The following is a 23,226-nucleotide window of genomic DNA, read 5'->3' on the forward strand; positions in this document are numbered from 1 at the left end:
ACAGGCTCTCTCCCCTCTATACAGGCTGTCTCTCCTCTATACAGGCTCTACCCCTCTATACAGGCTCTCCCTCCTCTATACAGGCTCTCTCCCCTCTATACAGGCTCTCTCCTCTCTATACAGGCTGTCTCTTCTCACTTTATACAGGCTCTCTCCCCTCTATACAGGCTCTCTCCCCTCTATACAGGCTCCCTCCCCCTGTATATATAGGCTCTGCCCCTTCACACAGGCGCTGTCCCCATTATACAGGATTTGATCCCCCACATTACACAGGAGCCGCCCTCCCCTCCACCCACACCCCTTCCCTCCAGACAAAGAGAGCAGACACAGCCGGGTGAGTACAAGGTTTTACTGACAAAGTTAGTTAAAAATATACATTATCTCTGCTAGAAATGCTGAAGCTGTCTGTGAAAAGCACAGGAGACCCTGACCCCGGCTGGGAGGTGCGGGGGGCTGGAGCGCAGCTGGCACTGGAGAGAAAGGGAGGGTGAGAGTGGAGGGTGCTGACAGGGAGAGCAGAGGGTGAGGAGGGGGACGAATGACGGGTCAGAGAGGGCCTGGACCGGAAGGAACCTTGAAGATGGCGAGAGGCCGGCAGGGCTGGGGCGGAATCACATGGTGCATACTCCTGTGTGTGTGTGTGTGGGGGGGGGGGGGGGGGAGGGGGGGGCAGGGCTTCACTAACACCAAAGAGCTGCTCAGTGCGAGTCCAGTGGGGGCAGGGGGAGACCCCCAGTCCCCACATCCTTCCAGATGTTCAGGTGTTTGCTTTCGAGCGGGGCAGATTCAGGGAAGAGTTTGAGTGAAGCTGAAGGCAGAGCACCCGGTTTAAATCTGGGGGGTCACCCAAACACTGGGGTCACCCCGAGATGACAGCAGTACAGGTCAAGCACGGACTGTGGCAAGCCCAAGGGGCTGGGTCCACCACTTTACATGAATGTGCAGACCCAGTGGGCAACCGCTAGTGCCAGGCGCAGGGTGCCACCTTCTGGCTGAACAGCAAGGGTGCCAAGGCTCCTGCCAGGGGTGCCACCTTCTGGCTGAGCAGCAGGGGTGCCAAGGCTCCTGCCAGGGGTGCCACCTTCTGGCTGAGCAGCAGGGGTGCCAAGGCTTCTGCAGGGGATGCCACCTTCTGGCTGAGCAGCAAGGGTGCCAAGGCTCCTGCAGGGGATGCCACCTTCTGGCTGAGCAGCAGGGGTGCCAAGGCTCCTGCAGGGGGTGCCACTGTCTGGCTGAGCAGCAAGGGTGCCAAGGCTCCTGCCGGGGGTGCCACCTTCTGGCTGAGCAGCAGGGGTGCCAAGGCTCCTGCTGGGGGTGCTACCGTCTGGCTGAGTAGCACGGGTGCCAAGGCTCCTAACCGGGGTGCCACCTTCTGGCTGAGTAGCAAGGGTGCCATGGCTCCTGCTGGGGGTGCCACTGTCTGGCTTAGCAGCAGGGGTGCCAAGGCTTCTGCAGGGAATGCCACCTTCTGGCTTAGCAGCAGGGGTGCCAAGGCTTCTGCAGGGAATGCCACCTTCTGGCTGAGCAGCAGGGGTGCCAAGGCTCCTGCCGGGGGTGCCACCGTCTGGCTGAGCAGGAGGGGTGCCAAGGCTCCTGCCAGGGGTGCCACCTTCTGGCTGAGCAGGAGGGGTGCCAAGGCTCCTGCAGGGGATGCCACCTTCTGGCTGAGTAGCAAGGGTGCCATGGCTCCTGCTGGGGGTGCCACTGTCTGGCTGAGCAGCAGGGGTGCCAAGGCTTCTGCAGGGGATGCCACCTTCTGGCTGAGCAGCAGGGGTGCCAAGGTTAAAACTGCCAATTCGACTTAGCAAGTGTACCCACTTGCCAGGCCTAAACCTTCCCTTCTATTACATGTCAGGCACCCTAAGTTAGGCCCTAGTTAACTCCAAGGGCAGGGTGCAGTGTGTTCAGGAAGTTTGGCATGAATGTTTGAGTTTAACATGTCCAGATAGTGAAAAACTCTTAAATGTGTGTTTCACTATTGCAAGCACTATCTCTGCCTTAGGCTAACCTTGGAATTACCATAAAACATCTTTTAATTATAATTTCCAATTGGAAAAAGATAGAGGTATGGAGTTTGGTGTCTCTGGAATCACAATTTAAAAATACATCTTTTGGAAAAGTTGATTTTTAAATCGCTGGCCTGAAAATGCCACTTTTCGAAAGTTGGTATTTTCTTACTTTAACCATTCTGTGCCTTAGCCTGCCTCTGAATACATGTCTGGACTTAAGTGAGAGCTACACTTGTGCATACTCTCCAACAGCCACAAACAGGTATGGCTGGGTGTGACAGGAGATACATCTGCATTCATCTGCATACTGACAGCCTTTCTGGGCAGGGAGAGGGAGACATAGTTCACACTTACATCTGAACAGGTTGCGGCCTGCCCTCACACAAAGGGCTGATTACCTCCTACTGGTAGTTTGGAGCCATTGCTGGGTTGAAGGGGATCCTTGTGCACTTCAGAGAATTCTTTTGAAGTTACCCTGACATCAAATGCCTTTTTGGGTATAAGTACTGGGCCTCAGACACCATATACTCAGAACACTTCTGGACTGAGGACATTCTACCAGGAAGAAGGACTGCTGTGCTGTCAAGAGGGACGGCCACTTTGCTGTTTGCTTTGCTGTGTTGGCCCGCTACCTGCTGTTTTTTGCCTGGGAGTAAAAGTACAGGAATTAACTCTACATCTTTGCAATCTAACGTTTCTCCAAGGGCCTATACAGAGTTTACCTCCTGTTTCTGAAGTATCAGAGACATCAAATCCTTCACCTGCACCTTGCTACCAGCACCTGGACTTCTCTGCTGTGAGCCCTGCTCTGCCAAGTGGTGCCATATCCAGCCCAGGGCCTTTGGAGGCGAGTGTGGTGCTGCAACACAAGAACTGATGTATCACCACCGGTGCATCACTTAGAACCAACGCATCCCCACTGCAGAAATGTTGCTTTGCTGCTGCCTGCAACAAAGCCATGGACACCACTCGCTGGCTCTGTGATGCAACAACCCTGACTTACAAAGCATCCCTGGCACCGAAGCAGCATCGGAATCGGTCCTCATCGCCAAATCACCTCCAGAGAGTGACGCGTCCCCTCCTTTGGATCAACGCGTCGTCTCCTTGCATTAACGCACCCAAGGTACTGTCAGCAGGTCTACATGATTCCTGTACCCAGCCCGTGCTCCATTGGGGTTCGACTGAACTTTTGGATTTGCTATTGACTTCTAAGACCTGCATTTTGACTTAATCTTTGAAAATTCATAACTTGGCTTGTGTTTTTTGGATTTTTGACATTTTGGTCTTGTTTAACTCATCTAAATACTGTGCTGAGTCCTTTTGTGGTGTTTGCACTGTGAGTGCGCACAAATACTTGACACATTGCCTCTTTAGCCTGACTGCTCCATGCCAAGCTACCAGAGGGTGAGCACAGGTAAACGTTTAGTGTGTATTGCCCTGACTAGGATTATGATCCCTACTTAGACAGAGTGCAAACCTCTGCTAGCTAGAGAACTGATTTCTAACAGACTTCAGGTCTAACTTAGACATCAGGTCTAAACTGAGACTTCAGGTCTGAAGATAGAATTCAGGTCTAAACTGAGACTTCAGGTGTAAAGATAGACGTCAGGTCTAACTTAGACTTCAGGTCTGAACTTAGATGTCTGTTCTAAGTTTACCTTTGTGAATCGGACCCAGCGTGGGGTGATAGGAGAGAGAGAGAAGTGTGTGTGAGAGAGACTGAGTGAGTGTGAGGCCAGGAGAGAGTGTGTGATGGCTACAACTGAGATAACAAGAGAGATCCAGAGAGCCCAATGGACAGAAAGAGTGAAACAAGGTGGGAGATTGGAAGAGAGATTATATGAAAATAGAAAGAGAGCTAGAGAGAGAAATGTGGTGAGAGTGGGGAGTGTCATGGAGGGAGTGGTGGGCACTGGGGAAAACCAGAGAGGTGGAGGGAGGGAAGTAGGGCCTCAGGGAGGGACACATGTCTCAGGTACAGCAGGGGCCCCCTCTCCTGAGAGGTGGGGCGAGGGAAGTACGGCCTCAGGGAGGAGCAAATGTATGAGGGACAGAAGAGGGCCCCCTCTCCTGAGAGGTGGAGGTAGGGCATTGTGGCCTCAGGAAGGGCCTCATGTCTCAGGCACAGCAGGGGCCCCACTCTCCAGAGAGGTGGAGGGAGGGAAGTAAGGCCTCAGAGGTGGAGGGAGGGCACAATGGCCTCAGGGAGGGGCACATGTCTCTGGTACAGCTGGGCCCCCCTCTCCTGTGAGGTGGAGGGAGGGAAGTGTGGCCTCAGGGAGGGACACATGTCTCAGGTACAGCAGGGGCCCCACTCTCACCACACGGCCTCCCACTTCTCCCTCTCGCCAGCCTCTGTGCCCAAGAAGTCCCCTGCGAAGCCCCCCTGTGCCCGCTGCCCCTGGGGGAGGCTGCCACCCTTCCGGAGGGTGTGGGAGAGGCGCTCAGGGCTGGGCACCAGCCAGGGGCCCGCCTCCACCGAGGGCCTCAGTCGGGGCCCCATGAGGCTGTTAGCACCCCTGCGGGGCCCCGTCCCCAGCACCCGGCCCCTCTGAGGCGAGAGGGACCTGCACTCCCTGGGGGCCTGCTGGGGCAGGGCTTGGCTCCTGCCCTGAGATGAGGTCTCCCCCCTGACCTCTGACCTGCGGCCCCGGGGCCGCCCCTCTCGGTGGCTGCTTTGGTCCTCTTTGGGGGTCTTTGGGGTCCCAGGGCGGTCTCTGCTGCAGTGGGGCGCGCTCTTTCGTGTGCTCGATTCGGGGGCCCCCTGGCCACGTGACTCCTTCGGGGGCTCCAGGTCCAGGTCCCTCTGGGTAGGCCTGGCACCAGCCTCTGGCAGCGCCTCGAAGCTGGGACTGCGGGGCCCCTGGGTATCTGAGGGGAGACAAGTCAAATATGAGTGAGGCACATACTCACTGATCCCCTCAACTTAGGTACTCACTGAACCCCTCAACTCATGGACTCAGGGACTCACTGGACCACCGGGACCACTCTACCCATAGAGTCAGGTACTCACTAAACCACAGGGCCACTCAACTCAGGTACTCACTGAACCACAGGACCACTCAACTCAGGTACTCACTAAACCACAGGACCACTCAACTCAGGTACTCACTGAACCATTGGAACATTCAAACCATGGAGTCAAGTACTCAGTGAAAAGCAAGACCACTCAACTTAGGGAGTCACATACTCACAGAACCAGAGGACCACTCAACTTAGGGAGTCAGGTACTCACTGAACAGCAAGACAACTCAACTTAGGGAGTCAGGTACTTACAGAGCTAGAGGACCACTCAACCTAGGGAGTCAAGTACTCACTGAACCACAGGACCACTCAACTCATGTACTCACTGAACCCCTCAACTCATGGACTCAGGGACTCACTGAAACACCGGGACCACTCTACCCATGGAGTCAGGTACTCACTAAAGCACAGGACCACTCAACTCAGGTACTCACTGAACCACAGGACCACTCAACTCAGGTACTCACTGAACCACAGGACCACTCAACTAAGGTACTCACTGAACCATTGGAACATTCAAATCATGGAGTCAAGTACTCAGTGAAAAGCAAGACCACTCAACCTAGGGAGTCAAGTACTCACAGAACCAGAGGACCATTCAACTCAGGTACTCACTGAACCACAAGACCACTCAACTCAGGTACTCACTGAACCACAGGACCACTCAACTCAGGGACTCTCTGAACCACAGGACCACTCAACTCAGGTACTCACTGAACCCCATAACTCATGGACTCAGGGACTCACTGAACCACCGGGACCACTCAACTCAGGTACTTACTGAACCACAGGACCACTCAACTCAGGTACTCCCTGAACCACAGGACCACTCAACTCAGGTACTCACTGAACCACAGGACCACTCAACTCAGGTACTCACTGAATCACAGGACCACTCAACTCAGGTACTCACGGAACCACAGGACCACTCAACTCAGGTACTCACTGAACCCCTCAACTCATGGACTCAGGGACTCACTGAACCACCGGGACCACTCAACTCAGGTACTCACTAAACCACAGGACCACTCAACTCAGGTACTCACTGAACCACAGGACCACTCAACTCACTGAACCACAGGACCACTCAACTCAGGTACTCACTGAATCACAGGACCACTCAACTCAGGTACTCACTGAACCACAGGACCACTCAACTCAGGTACTCACTAAAGCACAGGACCACTCAACTCAGGTACTCACTAAACCACAGGACCACTCAACTCAGGGAGTCAAGTACTCACTGAACCACAGGACCACTCAACTCAGGTACTCACTAAACCACAGGACCACTCAACTCAGGTACTCACTGAAACACAGGACCACTCAACTCAGGTACTCACTGAACCCCTCAACTCATGGACTCAGGGACTCACTAAACCACCGGGACCACTCTACCCATGGAGTCAGGTACTCACTAAACCACAGGACCACTCAACTCAGGTACTCCCTGAATCACAGGACCACTCAACTAAGGTACTCACTGAACCATTGGAACATTCAAATCATGGAGTCAAGTACTCACTGAACAGCAAGACCACTCAACTTAGGGAGTCACGTACTCAGAGAACCAGAGGACCATTCAACTTAAGGACTCAAGTACTCAGAGAACCAGAGGACCACTCAAATTATGGAGTCAAGTACTCACTTAACAGCAAGACAATTCAACTTAGGGAGTCAGGTACTCACAGAACTAGAGGACCAAGCAGGGGACGCAAGAAAAGGATGCAGAACTTTCTTGTAAATATGCGTCTTTATCTCTCCTCGTTCTTGCTTTTTCTATATGTGCTGCATCCTGCAGCACACATAGAAAGAGCAAAACACCATTAATGATTGTCTCTGTGCAGGAAGGTGTCCCTTCCTGCACATAAACAATTATTCGATAATGACGATTTCCTACTTCTATATGTACTGCATCCTGCAGCACACACAGAAAGAGCAAAACACCATTAATGATTGTCTCTGTGCAGGAAGGTGTCCTTCCTGCACATAAACAAGTATTCAATAATGACGATTCGACACTTCTATGTGCTGCATCCTGCAGCACGCACAGAAAGAGCAAAACACCTTTGTAGCTTGTGTATGTGCAGGAGGGACACCTTCCTGCACACACACAATCATTCCCTGTAATGGAGGCGCGCTTGCACTGTGGTGCACTGTGGTGCAGGGACGCCTGCAACTAGCGCAGGGGAAGCTCAGGGATGCGCCATATTGTTGTAAATACCGCGCATCCCTGCGTTTCTAAAGTGACGCAGCGCGGCGCTGCCATTTTTGGTGCAACGCCGCGCTGCGCCACCTCAGTGTGAATATGCGCCACAGTCCTTAAAGCCCCAGGAGAAACCTTGGGTCTAAACATGAAACACAAAGTTTGGGGTGTGGGGGCACAATCTTAAATCAGAGAAGCACAAACCATTTGCCATCCGTGCGTCCAATGAGGTAGAAGCAAGGGTCCCCGCGGCGGGAGTTAGTGATGCAGAGAGAGAGGCTGCAGAGGTCCGACCCTGAGGAGAGAGGAGGGCACAGAGGAGGGGAGATGGTGACAGAGGACAGGAGAGTGACAGAGGAGAGGGGGGCACAGAGGAGGGGAGATGGTGACAGAAGAGGGGAAAGACAGTGGAGGAGAGATAGTGACAGAGGAGGAGAGAGAGTGAGTGGAGAGGGGAGAGTGACAGACAAGGGGGAGCGTCCCAGAAGGGAAGAGGGAGAGAGTGAGGTACAGGGAGTGTAAGAGAGACACGGTCAGAGGAAGAGAGATAGTGACAGAGGAGAGTGGGAGAACGACCCAGGAGTAAAGAAGGAGGCGCAGGAAGAGGGAGAAAGACACAATGTCGGAGGAGAGGGGGAGAGTGACAGAGAAGAGAAAGGCAACCCAGGAGGAGCGAAGGAGAGAGAGGGGTGCAGGGAGTGAGAGAGGCGACAATGTCAGAGGAGGGGAGATATTGACAGAGGAGGAGAGATAGTGAGAGACAAGAGGGGGAAGAGGGATCCAAGAGGGGAGGAGAAGATTGACAAAGAAGAGGGGGACAGTGACAGAGAAGAGGGGGAGAGCGACAGACAAGAGAGGAGAGAGGGGAGGGGGAGTGCCAGAAGATTGGCAGAGAAAAAGCAAGTGACAGAGAAGGGCGGGATGCGACCAAGGAGGAAACAGGGGCAAGAGCAGAAGATTGTCAGAGAAGAGTGGTAGTGTGACACACCAGAGGGGGAAAGAACAACCAGGAAGGGAGAGGGGCGTGGGAGAAGATTGACAGAGGAGAGCAGGAAAGAGAAGAGAAGAGAAGAGACAGAGGAAAAGTGAGAGAGTGAGGTGGAGTGACAGGAGAAAGGGTCAGGAGTCCCAGGGGGTGAGGGAAGAAGTGACAGAGGAGAGAATCACAGGTGAGAAGGGCAGGAGTCCCGGGGGTAAGGAAAGCAGTGACAGAGGAGGAAATGACAGGAGAGAGGGGCAGGAGTCCCAGGGGGTGAGGGAAGCAGTGACAGAGGAGAGAGTGTCAGGAATCCCAGGGAGTGAGGTAAGAAGTGACAGAGGAGGGTCGAAGGTCAGAGCATGAGACAGGGTGAGGGGGAGAGTGTGACAGATGCAAGGGTGGAGTGTCAGGGAAAAAAGGGTAAGAGTGGCCGTGTGGGGTGGTGAGTGATGAAAGTGACCGATGAAGAAGAGAGGAATAGAAGGGGATAAACATAAAGAAGGGAAGAGTGACAGAGAAGGGAGAGAGATAAATGTAGCAGATGGAAGAGAGAGAGAAAGAGGAAAGAGATATGGGAAAAGGTGAAATAGTGGCAGTGGAGAGGGAGGGGGCGAGGCAAGGACGCCAAGCGTAACAGAGAAGAGTTGGAGAAAGAAAGAAGTGGAAGAGTATAGAGGGAGATATGGAGGAAAGAGTGACAGAGGAGAGCAGGAGGAAAACGTGATGTGAGTGAAAGTGAGGCAGTTGTGGGGGGTGAACCAGGATATGAGGGGGGGCAGGAGAAACAGGGACGAAAAGCAAATAGAGAAATAAAAATCATACAAAAGAGAATAAGAGACAGATCAGTAGAAGAATGCCCAGTGGAGAGCCAGGAGATCAGAGGGCACCTCAGGGGCATCAGGTGTCAGGCCTGGAGGTCTGAGGACACCTCAGGGGGCATTGGAGAGGTATACGTCAGGCCTGAGGCACAGAAAACACCTCAGAGGTTACTTGGAGAGGTATAGGTCAAAGTTCAGAAGGCACCTCAGGGGGCATGGATCTCGGGTCCTTGTTAGGCTTGGTGCTCAGAGGGCATCTTAGGAGGCATTGGGAGAGGCATGTCAGACCTGGAGCTCAGAGGGCACCTCAGGGGACATTGGGAGAGGTATATGATAGGCCTGGAGCTCAGAGGGCACTTCAGGGGATATTGGGAGAGGTATACATCAGGTCTGGAGCTCAGAGGGCACCTCAGGGGGCATCAAGCAATGCACTACACCACTCTATGCACCAGACTTCACAGTGCCGACATCTGTGGCAAGGCCTTAGATTGAATCCTCTCCTTCCTCACCGGAAGGACCCAGAGAGTCAGACTCCCACTGTTCCTCTCGAAACCTACAGAAACATGCTGTGGAGTACCCCAGAGCACCTCCCTGAGCCCAACCCTGTTTAATATCTACATGGCTCCGCTTGCTAAAATCGTCAGACAGCACTGCCTCAACATTGCCTCCTAAGCCACGATCCATCAACTTCCACAACGGAATGAGAGCAGTCACCAACTGGATGAAAAACAGCTGCCTTAAGCTCAACTTGGACAAGTCCTCATCCTGGGTCCCATTCCCTCTGCCTGGGATGACTGCTGGTGGGCAGCTGCCCTTGGAAGCTCCCCCCTACCCATCAACCACGGCATCATCCTGGACTCCACTCTGTCCATGACCCTCTGATTCAACGCCTTCTCATCGTCATGCTTCCACACTCTCCGGCTCCTCCGGAAGAAGTGGATCCCAACCTGGGCAAGAAGGATGGTCACCCACACACTCCTATGGCAATGCACTCTACGCCAGAATAATGAAGAAGCTCCAAGCAAGACTCCAGAGAATTCAGAACGCAGCAGCCAGACTCATCCTAGACATCCCCGCCACAGCCACAGCGCCGCCCACCTTAGAGACCTGCACTGGCTCCCCATCAACAAACGCATCACCTTCAAGCTCCTGACTCACGCCTACAAGGCCCTGCACGATATTGAATTGGCCTACCTCAACTACCACCTAACTTTCTACACGCCGCCAGACAGCTCCGACCTTCTGAACTTTGCCGCCACCCCTAGAATCAGGAAGAACACTGTGGGAGGCAGATTCTTACCCTACCTCGTAGCACAGACCTGGAACACGCTACCTACCACCTCGGGCAGGTCCCCTCGCTGAATCAGTTCAAGAAGGATCTCAAGACCTGGCTCTTCGACTGATCGGCACCCTTACAACAGCGCCTTGAGACCCCATGGGTGATAAGCAGTGCTATACAAGTCACTGATTGATGGATTGATCACTTGTTAGCACCCCTGAGGCTTCCCTGGAACCTCTCTAGTCAGCAGATCCTCCCTCCTCAAGACACCTGCTACCCTCAGCAGCCCTGCATCCTCTCTATGGGGGTACATGTACATGTGAGTACCTGTTCTTTGGGGCCGGGTGAGGGAAGCTCAAGGGACATGAGGATGTGGTCTGTCGGACCTGGAGCTTAGAGGACACCTCAGGGGGCATCGGGAGAGGTATATGTCAGGCCTAGAGCTCAGAGGGCACCTCAGGGTGCATCAGGAGAGGCATGTTAGGCCTGGAGCTCAGAGGGCACTTCAGGGGGCATTGGGCAAAGGATATGTTAGGCATGAAGCACAGATGCCATCTTTTTGGCATGGTTACCCCCATTTTTTGTCTGCTGTCAGTATGTTTTGACTGTTTTCTGTGGGATCCTGCTATCCAGGACCCCAGTGACTGTACTCTCTCCCTCTAAATTTGGTTGCCTAGGACTTTGCACACCCCACAACTGGCATACTGGTGCCCCCATGTAAGTCCCTAGTATATGGTACTTAGGTACCCAAGGCATTAGGGCACCTGTGGTTCCCCATGTACTGTAGCATGCATTGTGCCACCCATGGGAGCCCATGCAAAATGTGTCTGCAGGCCTGCCACTGCAGCCTGTGTGAAAAGGTGCATGCACGCTTTTACCACAGATCACTGCACCAGGTCACAGTAAGTCCTAACCCAGAGGGCAGGGTGCATGTGCCCTTTCACTACAGGTCACTGTAAGTCACCCCTGTGGTAGGATCTCCTAGCCCAGAGGGCAGGGTACAGGTACCTGTGTGTGAGGGCACCCCTGAATGAGCTGAGGTGCCACTACGAACTCCAACTCCATTGCACTGGACTTTGTAGGAGCGAGTACACATTTTTCCCGTGTACTGGACACAGGTCACTAACTTTGTTCAGCTACATAATGGTAACTCCGAACCTGGGCATGTTTGGTATCAAACATGTCGGAATCCTACCCCAATACTGTTGCAAGTATTGGATGTATGATTCCATGCACTCTGGGGGCTCGTTAGAAGCCCCCCGGCATTGCTACCACCAGTCTTACAGGGTTTTCCGGGCAGTCCAAGCTGTTGCCACCCGTCAGACAGGTTTCGGTCCTCCTCCTGCTGCTTGATCTGATCAAGCCCAGGAAGGCAGAACAAAGGATTTCCTTTGTGAGAGGGAGGTAACACCCTCTCCCCTTGGAAATAGGTGTGAGAAGGCTTGGGAGAGGTAGACTCCCCAAGCCACCAGTATGCTTTGATGGGCACATTTGGTGCCCTCCTTGCATAAACTGGTTTGCACCAGTACAAGGACCCCCAGTCCCTGCTCTGGTGTGAATCTGGACAAAGGAAAGGGGAGTGACCACTCCCCTATCCATCACCACCCAGGGGTGGTGCCCAGAGCTCCTCCAAGTGGCCACTGGGTTTTGCCATCTTGAATCCAAGACTTGCATAGCCCCCTGAGAACATCTGAGTGGCCAGGTCAGGCAGGCGACATCACAGCCCCCTCCTGATAGGTGGTCACCTTGCAGGTGACCAAGCCCCCTTGTAGTTCTAGTTAGGGTCTCCCTTTTGGGTGGATGGGGTCATCATATTCGACATGCAAGATTCCACCAGGACTCCTCAGCATCATTTACTTCATCTTCTGGCCACCGGGACGGCAACTGGCCCCTCCAGGAACCAACAATCTGCAACTCCAGCGATGGCTCCGCTCTGCAACATTGTTTCTCCAGCTTCTCCCAGCAACTGCAACATTTCCTCAGCTGTGCATCCTCTGAGGTCGGCGGGTCTTCAGTTTGCACAAGAGGTAAGAAGGAATCACCCTTGGAGTGAAGGAGTCACTCCCCAGCATCTGCAGGCACCAACTGCAACGACAACTGGCTGCGTAGACCTGCTTTGGAGTCGTCCCCTTGGTCCTCTCTACCAACTGTCCAACTTGGGAGATGGTAAGCCCTTGCCTCTCTTTGAAGGACAGTACCCCTCTGCAGTGCAACTCTTGCAGCTACCAAGGCTTGTTTGCTCCTCCTCCAAGGGATCTTCAGGCTACGTGTAGCGCCAGCGTCGAGCACTTCTTCGGGTTCCTGTCTCCTGCCAGCTGCTCCAGCAACGTGGGACTCCTCTTCAGGTGTGCTGGGTGGGCCTCACTGGAATTTCTGTGCCTGCTGCCGGTGGGTTTCCTGTGGGGGCTGCCTCCTCTCCTTCTGACTCTTCCAGCTGCTGAGGGTTACCCTAGACTCCCCTCCTTGGGTCGAGTCCCCTGGACCTTGCTGGTCCTCTTCAGCCTTGCAAAACCTCTTCTCCGTCTCTTGCAACTGCCAAGGTTTGTTGGTGGTTTTCCAGCACCACTGACAGACTCCATCTCGACCGCTGACGTGGAGCATCACTTGCATCACTCCTGGGACTCCTCTTCATCTCTGGTGCTGCACTACTGACCTTCTTCGTCCACTGTCGACCTGGTTCTGCATCCACAGATGGGTGGGTAGTGGCCCCTGCCACAACCGGACACTCCATCGTGATCTGGACTTAGTCCCCTTCCTTTGCAGGTCCTCTTCTGTCAGGATCCACCGTTGGGTTCTTCCAGTCTTGGTTGGGTCTTGCACAGTCCGCTTCCAAAGTCCCCCCGTTGGGATTGGGCAAAACAAGGTACTTACCTCTCCTGTCCTGGTCGCTGGGGGACACCCTGGTACTTACCTTTTGGGGTTCCTAGTTCCCCCAGCGCCCTTCTCCTGATTCCACATCCTTGGGAGAGGGTCTGCTTTTCACATTCCATTTTCTTAGTATATGGTGGCCTTTCCCTAGGGCCCTCACTATTTGCTATTGCTTTTACCAATGCGTATTGCTTTCTATGCTATTTACTGATTGCTAATGTGTATATAATAGTGTGTTTGCGTACCTCGGATTGAGGGATTGCCTATACAGTATTCTAGTATTCGTGTTACTATAATAAAGTACCTTTATTTTTGTAGCACTGTGTAGTTCTTTCAGGTGTGTAAGTGCTGTGTGACTGCAGTGGTATTGCATGAGCTTTGCATGTCTCCAAGATCTTGGCTGCTCATCCACAGCTACCTCTAGAGAGCCTGGCTTCTAGGCATTGCCTACACCTCACAGAGACGGGATACCTGGACCTGGTATAAGGTGTAAGTACCACAGCTACCCACCAGACACCAGGCCCGCTTACTACACTATGCCAGAAGAGGCTCAGGGGTGGACACAGGGACCTTCTCCCTCGAGCCTGCCTGCTCCCCTCAGGGGCTCTGCACCCTCTCCGTGGGGGGTACATGTACATGTGAGTACCTGATCTTTGGGGCCGGTGAGGGCAGCTCGGTCATTGTATACCCTCTAGGTTGAGATTATCTCCAGCAGGAGAGGGGCTCGGACACGCCACCCTTTCTGGTGGTGTCATTCCCTTCATGGTGACGTCATTCTCTTCTTGGTGACTTAATGCCTTTCCTGGTGGTGTCATTGCGATCCTGGTAACCTCAAGCTCTGCATTGTGACACCTTAACACATATCCCTAGAGGTATCAGTGCTGCGCTTTACAAATACCGATTGATTGATTGATGGCGTCTACATACAGAGAATGTGCAGGAGGGGGGTAAAGGCCATGTCCTCTCACTGCAGGGGGGGAGGGGGGATACCTTCCTACACCTCAGGAGGGGTGAGAGGGAGGAAGATGGAGGAGAGGTGTCAGCAGCCAGTGCCCCCGGCATGTACAAGCTTTAAGACATGAACACAATGCCGCCACACGAGTAACCATCAAGGGAAGTACCCGCAGCATGATGTGGGGGTCAGGGGGGGTGCCAAGCAGCATGTACCTCCTGCCTCAAGCCCAGCCCGGGAACTTCTGGCCACGTGGCCAGCACTGCTCAGCAGCATGTTCCTTCTGTCACAAGCCCCGCCTTGGGACTTCCGGCCACGTGGACAGCACCGCTCAGCAGCATGTCCCTTCTGTCACAAGCCCCGCCCTGGGACTTCCGGCCACGTGCCCAGCACCGCTCAGCAGCCGGTTCCTGCTGTCTCAAGCCCCACCCTGGGACTTCCGGCCACGTGGCCAGCACCGCTCAGCAGCAGGTTTCTTCTGTCTCAAGCCCCGCCTTGGGACTTCCGGCCACATGTCCAGCACCGCTCAGCAGCATGTTCCTTCTCTCACAAGCCCCGCCCTGGGACTTCCGGCCACGTGGCCAGTACCGCTCAGCAGCATGTTCCTGCTGTCACAAGCCCCGCCCTTGGACTTCCAGCCACGTGGCCAGCACCGCTCAGCAACAATAGTATGGGCTGCTGGACACCAGGCCTGTGGCCCTAAGCACCACTGCATATGTTGCCACTGCAGCGAGGGCTCCCCCCTTGTGTCCGCTGTTGGTCACTTAAACTTCTCTAGCTTTGTCCTGATGGGCAGACCCTGGCACACAACTGTTTGTATCCAGGAATCAAAGCTCCGGTATCCTTCCCAGGTGAAGCTCAGGGTTCTGGCCTGTATAGATATCACTGGGGGCTGTGGTGGTAACGCCAGTCCCTCAAGCAGCCCCTGGTCTGGGTGCCTTGAAGACAGCTGACCATGTAGTTTATCTAGACGGCCACTACATCCATCCTGCCCACACCATGAGCTCCAGGTGTGATCCACTTACCCAGAGTTTAGGTATCTTCAGCACTGGAGTGGAAATGTAAACCCCAGGATGAGGTGGGCTTCAGGCGGTGAGGGGTCGTGTAAAGAGTGCACCCAGAGTAATGGGCGGGGGAAACCCTAGGACCCTCTCACTGAACGGCATGGCCAATGTCGCATGGCTGTCCAGATTCAACTCCTCCTCGCTTGGCACCAGTATATGTGCAAATTATCTCTGTTTGGGTCACAAACCACAGCGCACTCCACAGGGGTCCAGCAGGACAGACTGGGCACTGAGGGGCATATTTACAAGCCCCTGGCACCACATTAGTGTCATTATTTTATGCTAATGTGGCGTTAGGTAGGCATTTCCGACACGCAATATTTACAAAGTTGTGCAATGCATGCATTGCACCACTTTGTAATCCCTTGTGCCACATTATGCCTGCGCCAGGCATAATGTATGCAAGGGGGCGTTCTGGCGCTGGGAGGACCAAAAAAATGGTGCAGTGAAATTTATAAGATTTCACTGCCGCATTTTGTGCGTCATTTCTAACGCCTGCTCAGAGCAGGCATTGAAATGACGCACCCAATATGTTCAGTGGGCTCCCTGTGCTTTGCTGCACTAGCGTCAAAATGCTGCAAAGCACCACAGTAGCGTAAACAAAATGATGCTACTGTGCTAACACTGCCATGGTGTGCTGTATTACACATATGGTGCAACCATGCTGTTACTAGGTGCCGGTAGGAGGGAGCAAGAAAAGTGATGTGTCATCTGTGATGCTCCACTTTCTTGTAAAGATGACCCTGAGTGTAAAGCTGCAGAGGGGTGAGTGCTGCTGCCGCCTGACCCTCCTCTGCCGTGCCACAATCTCACCAACGCTACCACTATGATGGAGTCAGTGCCACGCTTGGGGCAAAAACCGGACTAATGGGATTGGATGTGATCACCTTTGACCTTTCTCAAAATCTCTATTGGGGCCATGGCACATCCACCACAGGGCCATATTTTTCAGGGACTTTGGGGTCCAGACCGGCCTCATTTACAAGTCCCTGCTGCCGCCCCTGCATCATTTTGTTTGACGAAGCAACAGCAAAAGCAGTGCACTACACTGCTCCATGTTTACAAACTGATGCGTTGGGCCCAATGTCTCAGTTTGTAAAGTCCCGTGTCACATTATACCTGCGCCAGGTGTCCCCAGGGAAAAAGCCACGCAGAACTGACACAGTGACAACTTTTCACTGCGTCACTCTATGACTACACTGCATCAAAAATTTGCCACCTGCTCAGACCAGGCCTAAAAATTGATGCGGGGGGGGTTTCCAACGGGACTCTCCTCGCATTGCTGGAGCTGTGTTAGTTTAATGACGCAACTCCAGCAATGCATCCCTTTAGCACCAACAGGTGGGTCAGAATTTCTGACGCCTCTGTGAAAATGTGTGCCATGGAGAAATGTATTGTAAATATAGCGCATCCATGGCATTGGTAGGGGATATGCAGCAGGCTCAAGAAATCTGACGCATTAATGACGTCAGTTTCATGTAAATGGAGCCCCATATGTTTAAAACATCACAGAGTTTTTTGCTGTGGTCCCTCCAATGTAGAATACCTGGGCCCCAATTTACTAGATTCTCACGCAGCGCAGCAGCCAAAAAATCTGCACTGCATGAGGAGAGAGCACCATATTTTCAGAAATATGGTTTTCTCCTTCCCTCTTCCTCACACCAGCACTGATTTCATCTGAAGAGCGCCAAGCACACATCTTAGCCCCATAATGCAAAGGTGTCTGCATGAGTCAAGCCTAGATTTTATACTGGAAGGGTAGCCTTCCTGTACAAAATACTATGCATAGACACACTAAAACTTTTCCCATGTTGTATGCGTGCTGCACAATGCACCACGCATGCAAACTCAGAAAAGAAAGGAGAAATGAAAACATTTCCTTTTGATGCTTGCTTTTCAGCGGCGCTAATTTTTGGCGCTAAACCCTTTCTACTTTTAGTAGATAGGGTTAGTATCAAGAAGCACAGCTAGTTGCATGGGACCAACCATGTACCACTGATGCCCCCTAGGAGCTAGGCAATGCAAAGCAGTACTTTTCAGTGCATTGTGTTACTTTTACAGTACTTTCCAGAGCAAAAGACGTTTTGCACTGGAAAGTAAATCCGTTAAAAAAAGATTTTGCGTCAATTTTGTGACACAAACATGGCGTAACATCTTAGTAAATATGCTCCCGGGTGGGAGATGCCACCCTGGCACAGTGATGCCCTCCGAAGGCTCCAGTGGGAGGGATGAAACAGTAGTGGTGTACCCCTTATTCTGAGGGGATCCCTAGAATGGGTCTCGGTCGAGGGTGGCACCCCACAGGGATGGAGAGCCCACCACCTACGCTCCTCCCTACGCCTCCTCCTTGGTGCTGGTGGTTTGAAGAAGGTCCTGCAGCTCAGAGGGACTTCACCTCCTGTTTCTAAGGTGAACTTGTCCGCTGCTGACCTGCGGGGCAGGTTTCTTCCTCATCTGAACTGGTGTCTGTGTGGAGGCCTGGAGCACTAGTGAGGAAGAGGATGGAAAAGGGGTTGGTGGGAAGGAGGGCAATGACTTCATCAGGCACTGACGCCACCGAAGGAGGCATGGCTGCGGGGCACATGTGCGCACATGTATGCACCAGCCACACCCAGCTGACGTTCTCCCACTAGGTGGCAGGGTGCTCACGAGGTGGGAATGAGAAAGCACCTAGAGGTGAACTAATACAGGGTCGGATGATCCTTCCTTCTAACCCAGGACCCCTTCCTAACATCTCCCTACTACCTCCTCCGTCTTCTACAAGGCACCAGTCCTAAGCGGCTGTAGGAGGCTGGCCTGGCTTGTAGTGAGTACCAAGGGGTACTTACACTCTGTACCAGGTCCAGTTATCCCTTATTAGTGTAGAAGAGGTGTTTCTAGCAGCTTAGGCTGATAGAAGGTAGCTATAGCAGAGCAGCTTAGGCTGAACTAGGAGACATGCAAAGCTCCTACTATACCACTGGTGTCATATGCACAATATCATAAGAAAACACAATACACAGATATACTAAAAATAAAGGTACTTTATTTTTATGACAATATGCCAAAAGTATCTCAGTGAGTACCCTTAGTATGAGGATGCCAAATATACACAAGATATATGTACACAATACCAGAAATATGCAGTAATAGCAAAAGGAAGTAATGCAAGCAATGTAGAATTACAGTAGATTGCAATAGGAGCACATAGGTATAGGGGCAACACAAACCATATACTCCAAAAGTGGAATGCGAACCACGAATGGACCCCAAACCTATGTGAGCTTGTAGAGGGTCACTGGGACTGTAAGAAAACAGTGAGGGTTAGAAAAATAGCCCACCCCAAGACCCTGAAAAGTAAGTGTAAAGGGCACCTATATTCCCCAGAGAGCACAGAAGTCATGATAGGGGAATTCTGCAAGGAAGACCAACACCAGCAATGCAACCGAAGTGGATTTCCGGACGAGAGTACCTGTGGAACAAGGGGACCAAGTCCAAGAGTCGCGACAAAGTCGAGAGTGGGCAGATGCCCAGGAAATGCCAGCAGAGGGTGCAAAGAAGCTGCCACCGGATGGTAGAAGCTGCGGATTCTGCAAGAACGAAGAGGGCTGGAAACTTCCCCTTTGGAGGATGGATGTCCCACGTCGTGAAGAAGCTTGCAGAGGTGTTCCCACGCAGAAAGACCGCAAACAAGCCTTGCGAGCTGCAAGGGTCGCGGTTAGGGTTTTTGGATGCTGCTGTGGCCCAGGAGGGACCAGGATGTCGCCACTTGGATGAGGAAACAGAGGGGGCGCCCAGCAAGTCAGGGAGCCCTCACAGAAGCAGGCAGTACCCGCAGAAGTACCGGAACAGGCACTTGGAAGAGGAGTGAACCGGAGCTCACCCGAAGACACAAAAGGGAGTCCCACGACGCCGGAGGACAACTCAGAAGGTTGTGCACTGCAGGTTAGAGTGTTGGGGACCCAGGCTTGGCTGTGCACGAAGGAAATCCTGGAAGAGTGCACAGGAGCCGGAGCAGCTGCAAATCACGCGGTACCCAGCAATGCAGTCTAGCGTGGGGAGGCAAGGACTTACCTCCACCAAACTTGGACTGAAGAGTCACTGGACTGTGGGAGTCACTTGGACAGAGTTGCTGAGTGCCAGGGACCACGCTCGTCGTGCTGAGAGGGGACCCTGAGGACTGGTGATGCAGTCTTTTGTTGCCTGCGGTTGCAGGGGGAAGATTCCGTCGTCCCACAGGAGATTTCTTCAGAGCTCCTGTTGCAAGAAGGAGGCAGGCTACCCCCAGAGCATGCACCACCAGGAAACAGGCAAGAAAGCGGCAGGATCAGAAATACAAGGTTGCAGTAGTCATCTTTGCTACTTTGTTGCGGTTTTGCAGGCGTCCTGAGCAGTCAGCGGTCGATCCTTTGGCAGAAGGTGAAGAGAGAGATGCAGAGGAACTCTGATGAGCTCTTGCATTCGTTATCTAAAGAATTCCCCAAAGCAGAGACCCTAAATAGACAGAAAAGGAGGTTTGGCTACCTAGGAAGGAGGATAGGCCAGCAACACAGGTAAGAGCCTATCAGAAAGAGTCTCTGACGTCACCTGCTGGCACTGGCCACTCAGAGCAGTCCAGTGTGCCAGCAACACCTCTGTTTCCAAGATGGCAGAGGTCTGGAGCACACTGGAGGAGCTCTGGGCACCTCCCCTTGGAGGTGCAGGTCAGGGGAGTGGTCACTCCCCTTTCCTTAGTCCAGTTTCGCACCAGAGCAGGGTTGGGGGATGCCTGAACCGGTGTAGACTGGCTTATGCAGAGATGGGCACCATCTGTGCCCATCAAAGCATTTCCAGAGGCTGTGGGAGGCTTCTCCTCCCCTGCCTTCACTCCATTTTCCAAAGGGAGAGGGTGTAACACCCTCTCTCAGAGGAAGTCCTTTGTTCTGCCTTCCTGGGCCAAGCCTGGCTGGACCCCAGGAGGGCAGAAACCTGTCTGAGGGGTTGGCAGCAGCATCAGCTGCAGTGGAGACCCCGGAAAGGCAGTTTGGCAGTACCCGGGTTCTGTGCTAGAGATCCGGGGGATCATGGAATTGTCCCCCCAATGCCAGGATGGCAGGGCCGAGGCAAGGGGGTTAACACTCACTGCATGACAACCTCTGGCAGAAGAAGGGGTGAGCGCTCTTCCAACACAGGAATAGTTCTTGGTAAACTTGGAATCCTGGGATTTGGAATCTGGGCGGCCACAACACCTAGCCTTATGCTTTCACTTTGCTGGGCCACTTCCAGGATATCAAGTGCGGTGGCAGCTTAAGAGGATCCAGTTCCATTTTGCAGATTCCTGCCAACTTCTCGGGCCGATCCACAAAGGTAAACTTAGACCAAAAGTCTGTTTATGACTTTCATTATTCACAAAGGTAAGTTATGAGTAGTATCTTTACGTCCGCACTCGGAGCAGAATCTCCACCATCGAAGCAGACTCTCTGCACTTGGGGTGGAATTTCCACACTCAGGGCGAATCTCCACTCGAGTGCAGAGATTCTGCCCAGAGTGCAAAGATTCCGCCCAAGTGCGGACATAAAAATACTACACGTAACAACCATAGGCTTTTGGTCTAAGTTTACCTTTGTGAATGAAGCCCCTTGTGTTTGCATTGAGCATCTAGCTTGATCTTCTACTTCACACCCGGCTCTCGTGCTCCCCTCTACTGCTCTTTTCTTCCAGTAGGGTTCCATCGGCTTCCTTTGTTGGTCATTGTTTGTTCTATTCCTGCCCCTTAAGGTGCTTTGCTGCAGAGTTACTTCCTTCTCCTCAGGGATCAAGGTTGGTTGCTCGTTATCCTTGGGCTCACCGTGGTATGCAGCCACTGGAGGCGGGTGATTGATCCCTTGAGTGATATACTCAGATCCTGCTACTTTTACCTGTATCACACTGGTTCTACTCACCGTATGTTCATTCCTTCCCACAGAGGTGGTGCCCGTGGCTTTGAAGAGCAATATCTCAAGTCCATTGGGTCCCACGCAGAACAACCTTACAACCCTGGGACAGTGTTTCTCTCTCTCCCTGCTCCCTTCCCCTTGGTACCGGGCTGACGGTGGGGTTTCTAGGGTCGGCTGGGCTGATGGTGGGGTTTCTAGGGTTGGCTGGGCTGATGGTGGGGTTTCTAGGGTCAGCTGGGCTTATGGTGGGGTTTCTAGGGTTGGCTCAGGTAGGGACCGGCTTTAGATCAGGTGGCGCTATAACACTTTCCTGACAATCCCAAGAGTTCAACTCAGAATCTCCATTAATTCTACACCTGCAGAGTTAACAGGACCCATGGGGTACAGAATTAACACACTAGGGGGGTACAGAATTAACACCCCCACATAAGGGCGACTCGTAATAAGGCGAGAGTCTGTAAATTCTTTGTAAATGGTAATGTGTCTCAGCTGTGTTATTTTATGCTTGATATTCTAATTCCACTAAGAGCTCTTTATAGTCTCAGTTTTTCACTTTCAGTCAGATAGTTTAGTTTATAATACATCCATGTTTGGGTATAACCCCTGCCTGTTAGTCACGTTTTGTGCTTAATTCTTTGCTTTTCATGAAACAAAAAAAAATACCCTACATCTTGTGTGGGAAGGACCGCTTATGACTCTTCTGTCTTGATGAGAAACCAGCAGAACACTGTGTGGGTTCTATAAAGAATCAGGCACGAGAGGTCGTAGCTACCTCCTTGACACCTAATACCTCAGAGAGCAACATTCATGAATACCTGGCTCCTGGTGGGCAAACCTCTGCGGTATGAGGCCTAGATGCAGCTTAGGGCTGACTGGGTTAACAGCAAGCTCACAAGGAGACACTTGGTCAACGATGGCCAACACTTAGCTCACAAGGAGGCGTTTGGTCAACGATGGCCAACACATAGCTCACAAGGAGGCCTTTGGTTAATGATGGCCAACATAGCTCACAAGGAGGCGTTTGGCTAATGATGGCCAACACATAGCACACAAGGAGGCGTTTGGTCAACGATGGCCAACACATAGCACACAAGGAGGGATGTGGTCAATGATGGCCAACACATAGCACACAAGGAGGCGTTTGGTCAATGATGGCCAACACATAGCACACAAGGAGGCGTTTGGTTAATGATGGCCAACACATAGCACACAAGGAGGCGTTTGGCTAATGATGGCCAACACATAGCACACAAGGAGGCGTTTGGTCAACGATGGCCAACACATAGCACACAAGGAGGGATGTGGTCAATGATGGCCAACACATAGCACACAAGGAGGCGTTTGGTCAATGATGGCCAACACTTAGCTCACAAGGAGGCGTTTGGCTAATGATGGCCAACACATAGCACACAAGGAGGCGTTTGGCTAATGATGGCCAACACATAGCACACAAGGAGGCGTTTGGTCAACGATGGCCAACACATAGCACACAAGGAGGGATGTGGTCAATGATGGCCAACACATAGCACACAAGGAGGCGTTTGGTCAATGATGGCCAACACATAGCACACAAGGAGGCGTTTGGCTAATGATGGCCAACACATAGCACACAAGGAGGCGTTTGGCTAATGATGGCCAATACATAGCACACAAGGAGGCGTTTGGTCAACGATGGCCAACACATAGCACACAAGGAGGGATGTGGTCAATGATGGCCAACACATAGCACACAAGGAGGCGTTTGGTCAATGATGGCCAACACTTAGCTCACAAGGAGGCGTTTGGCTAATGATGGCCAACACATAGCACACAAGGAGGCGTTTGGCTAATGATGGCCAACACATAGCACACAAGGAGGGATGTGGTCAATAATGGCCAACACATAGCACACAAGGAGGCGTTTGGTCAACGATGGCCAACACATAGCACACAAGGAGGGATGTGGTCAACGATGGTCAACACATAGCACACAAGGAGGGATGTGGTCAACGATGGTCAACACATAGCACACAAGGAGGCGTTTGGCTAATGATGGCCAACAAATAGCACAGAAAGAGGAGTTTGGTCAACGATGGCCAACACACAGCATACAAGGAGGCATTTGGTCAATGATGACCAACACATAGCACACAA

General features: G+C 52.6%; 1 protein-coding gene across 4 annotated transcripts in view; it reads right to left on the reverse strand.

The window, feature by feature from the left end:
- Positions 1-334: 334 nt before the first annotated feature.
- LOC138260874 (membrane-associated guanylate kinase, WW and PDZ domain-containing protein 1-like) overlaps positions 335-23,226 on the reverse strand; it is a 420,255-nt gene continuing 397,363 nt past the window's right edge. For 3 of the 4 annotated variants that reach the window (XM_069209316.1, XM_069209315.1, XM_069209317.1), the window contains one exon: positions 335-4,880. In XM_069209316.1, coding sequence (XP_069065417.1) covers positions 4,327-4,880 — 554 coding nt within the window. In that variant the 3' untranslated portion in view covers positions 335-4,326. Of the gene's footprint in view, positions 4,881-7,443; positions 7,535-23,226 lie in introns of all 4 variants that reach the window. The other variant, XM_069209318.1, reaches the window with a different exon arrangement.

The sequence above is a fragment of the Pleurodeles waltl genome, chromosome 10 (genome assembly GCF_031143425.1).
Source record: "Pleurodeles waltl isolate 20211129_DDA chromosome 10, aPleWal1.hap1.20221129, whole genome shotgun sequence".
Classification (NCBI taxonomy): Eukaryota; Metazoa; Chordata; class Amphibia; order Caudata; family Salamandridae; genus Pleurodeles; species Pleurodeles waltl.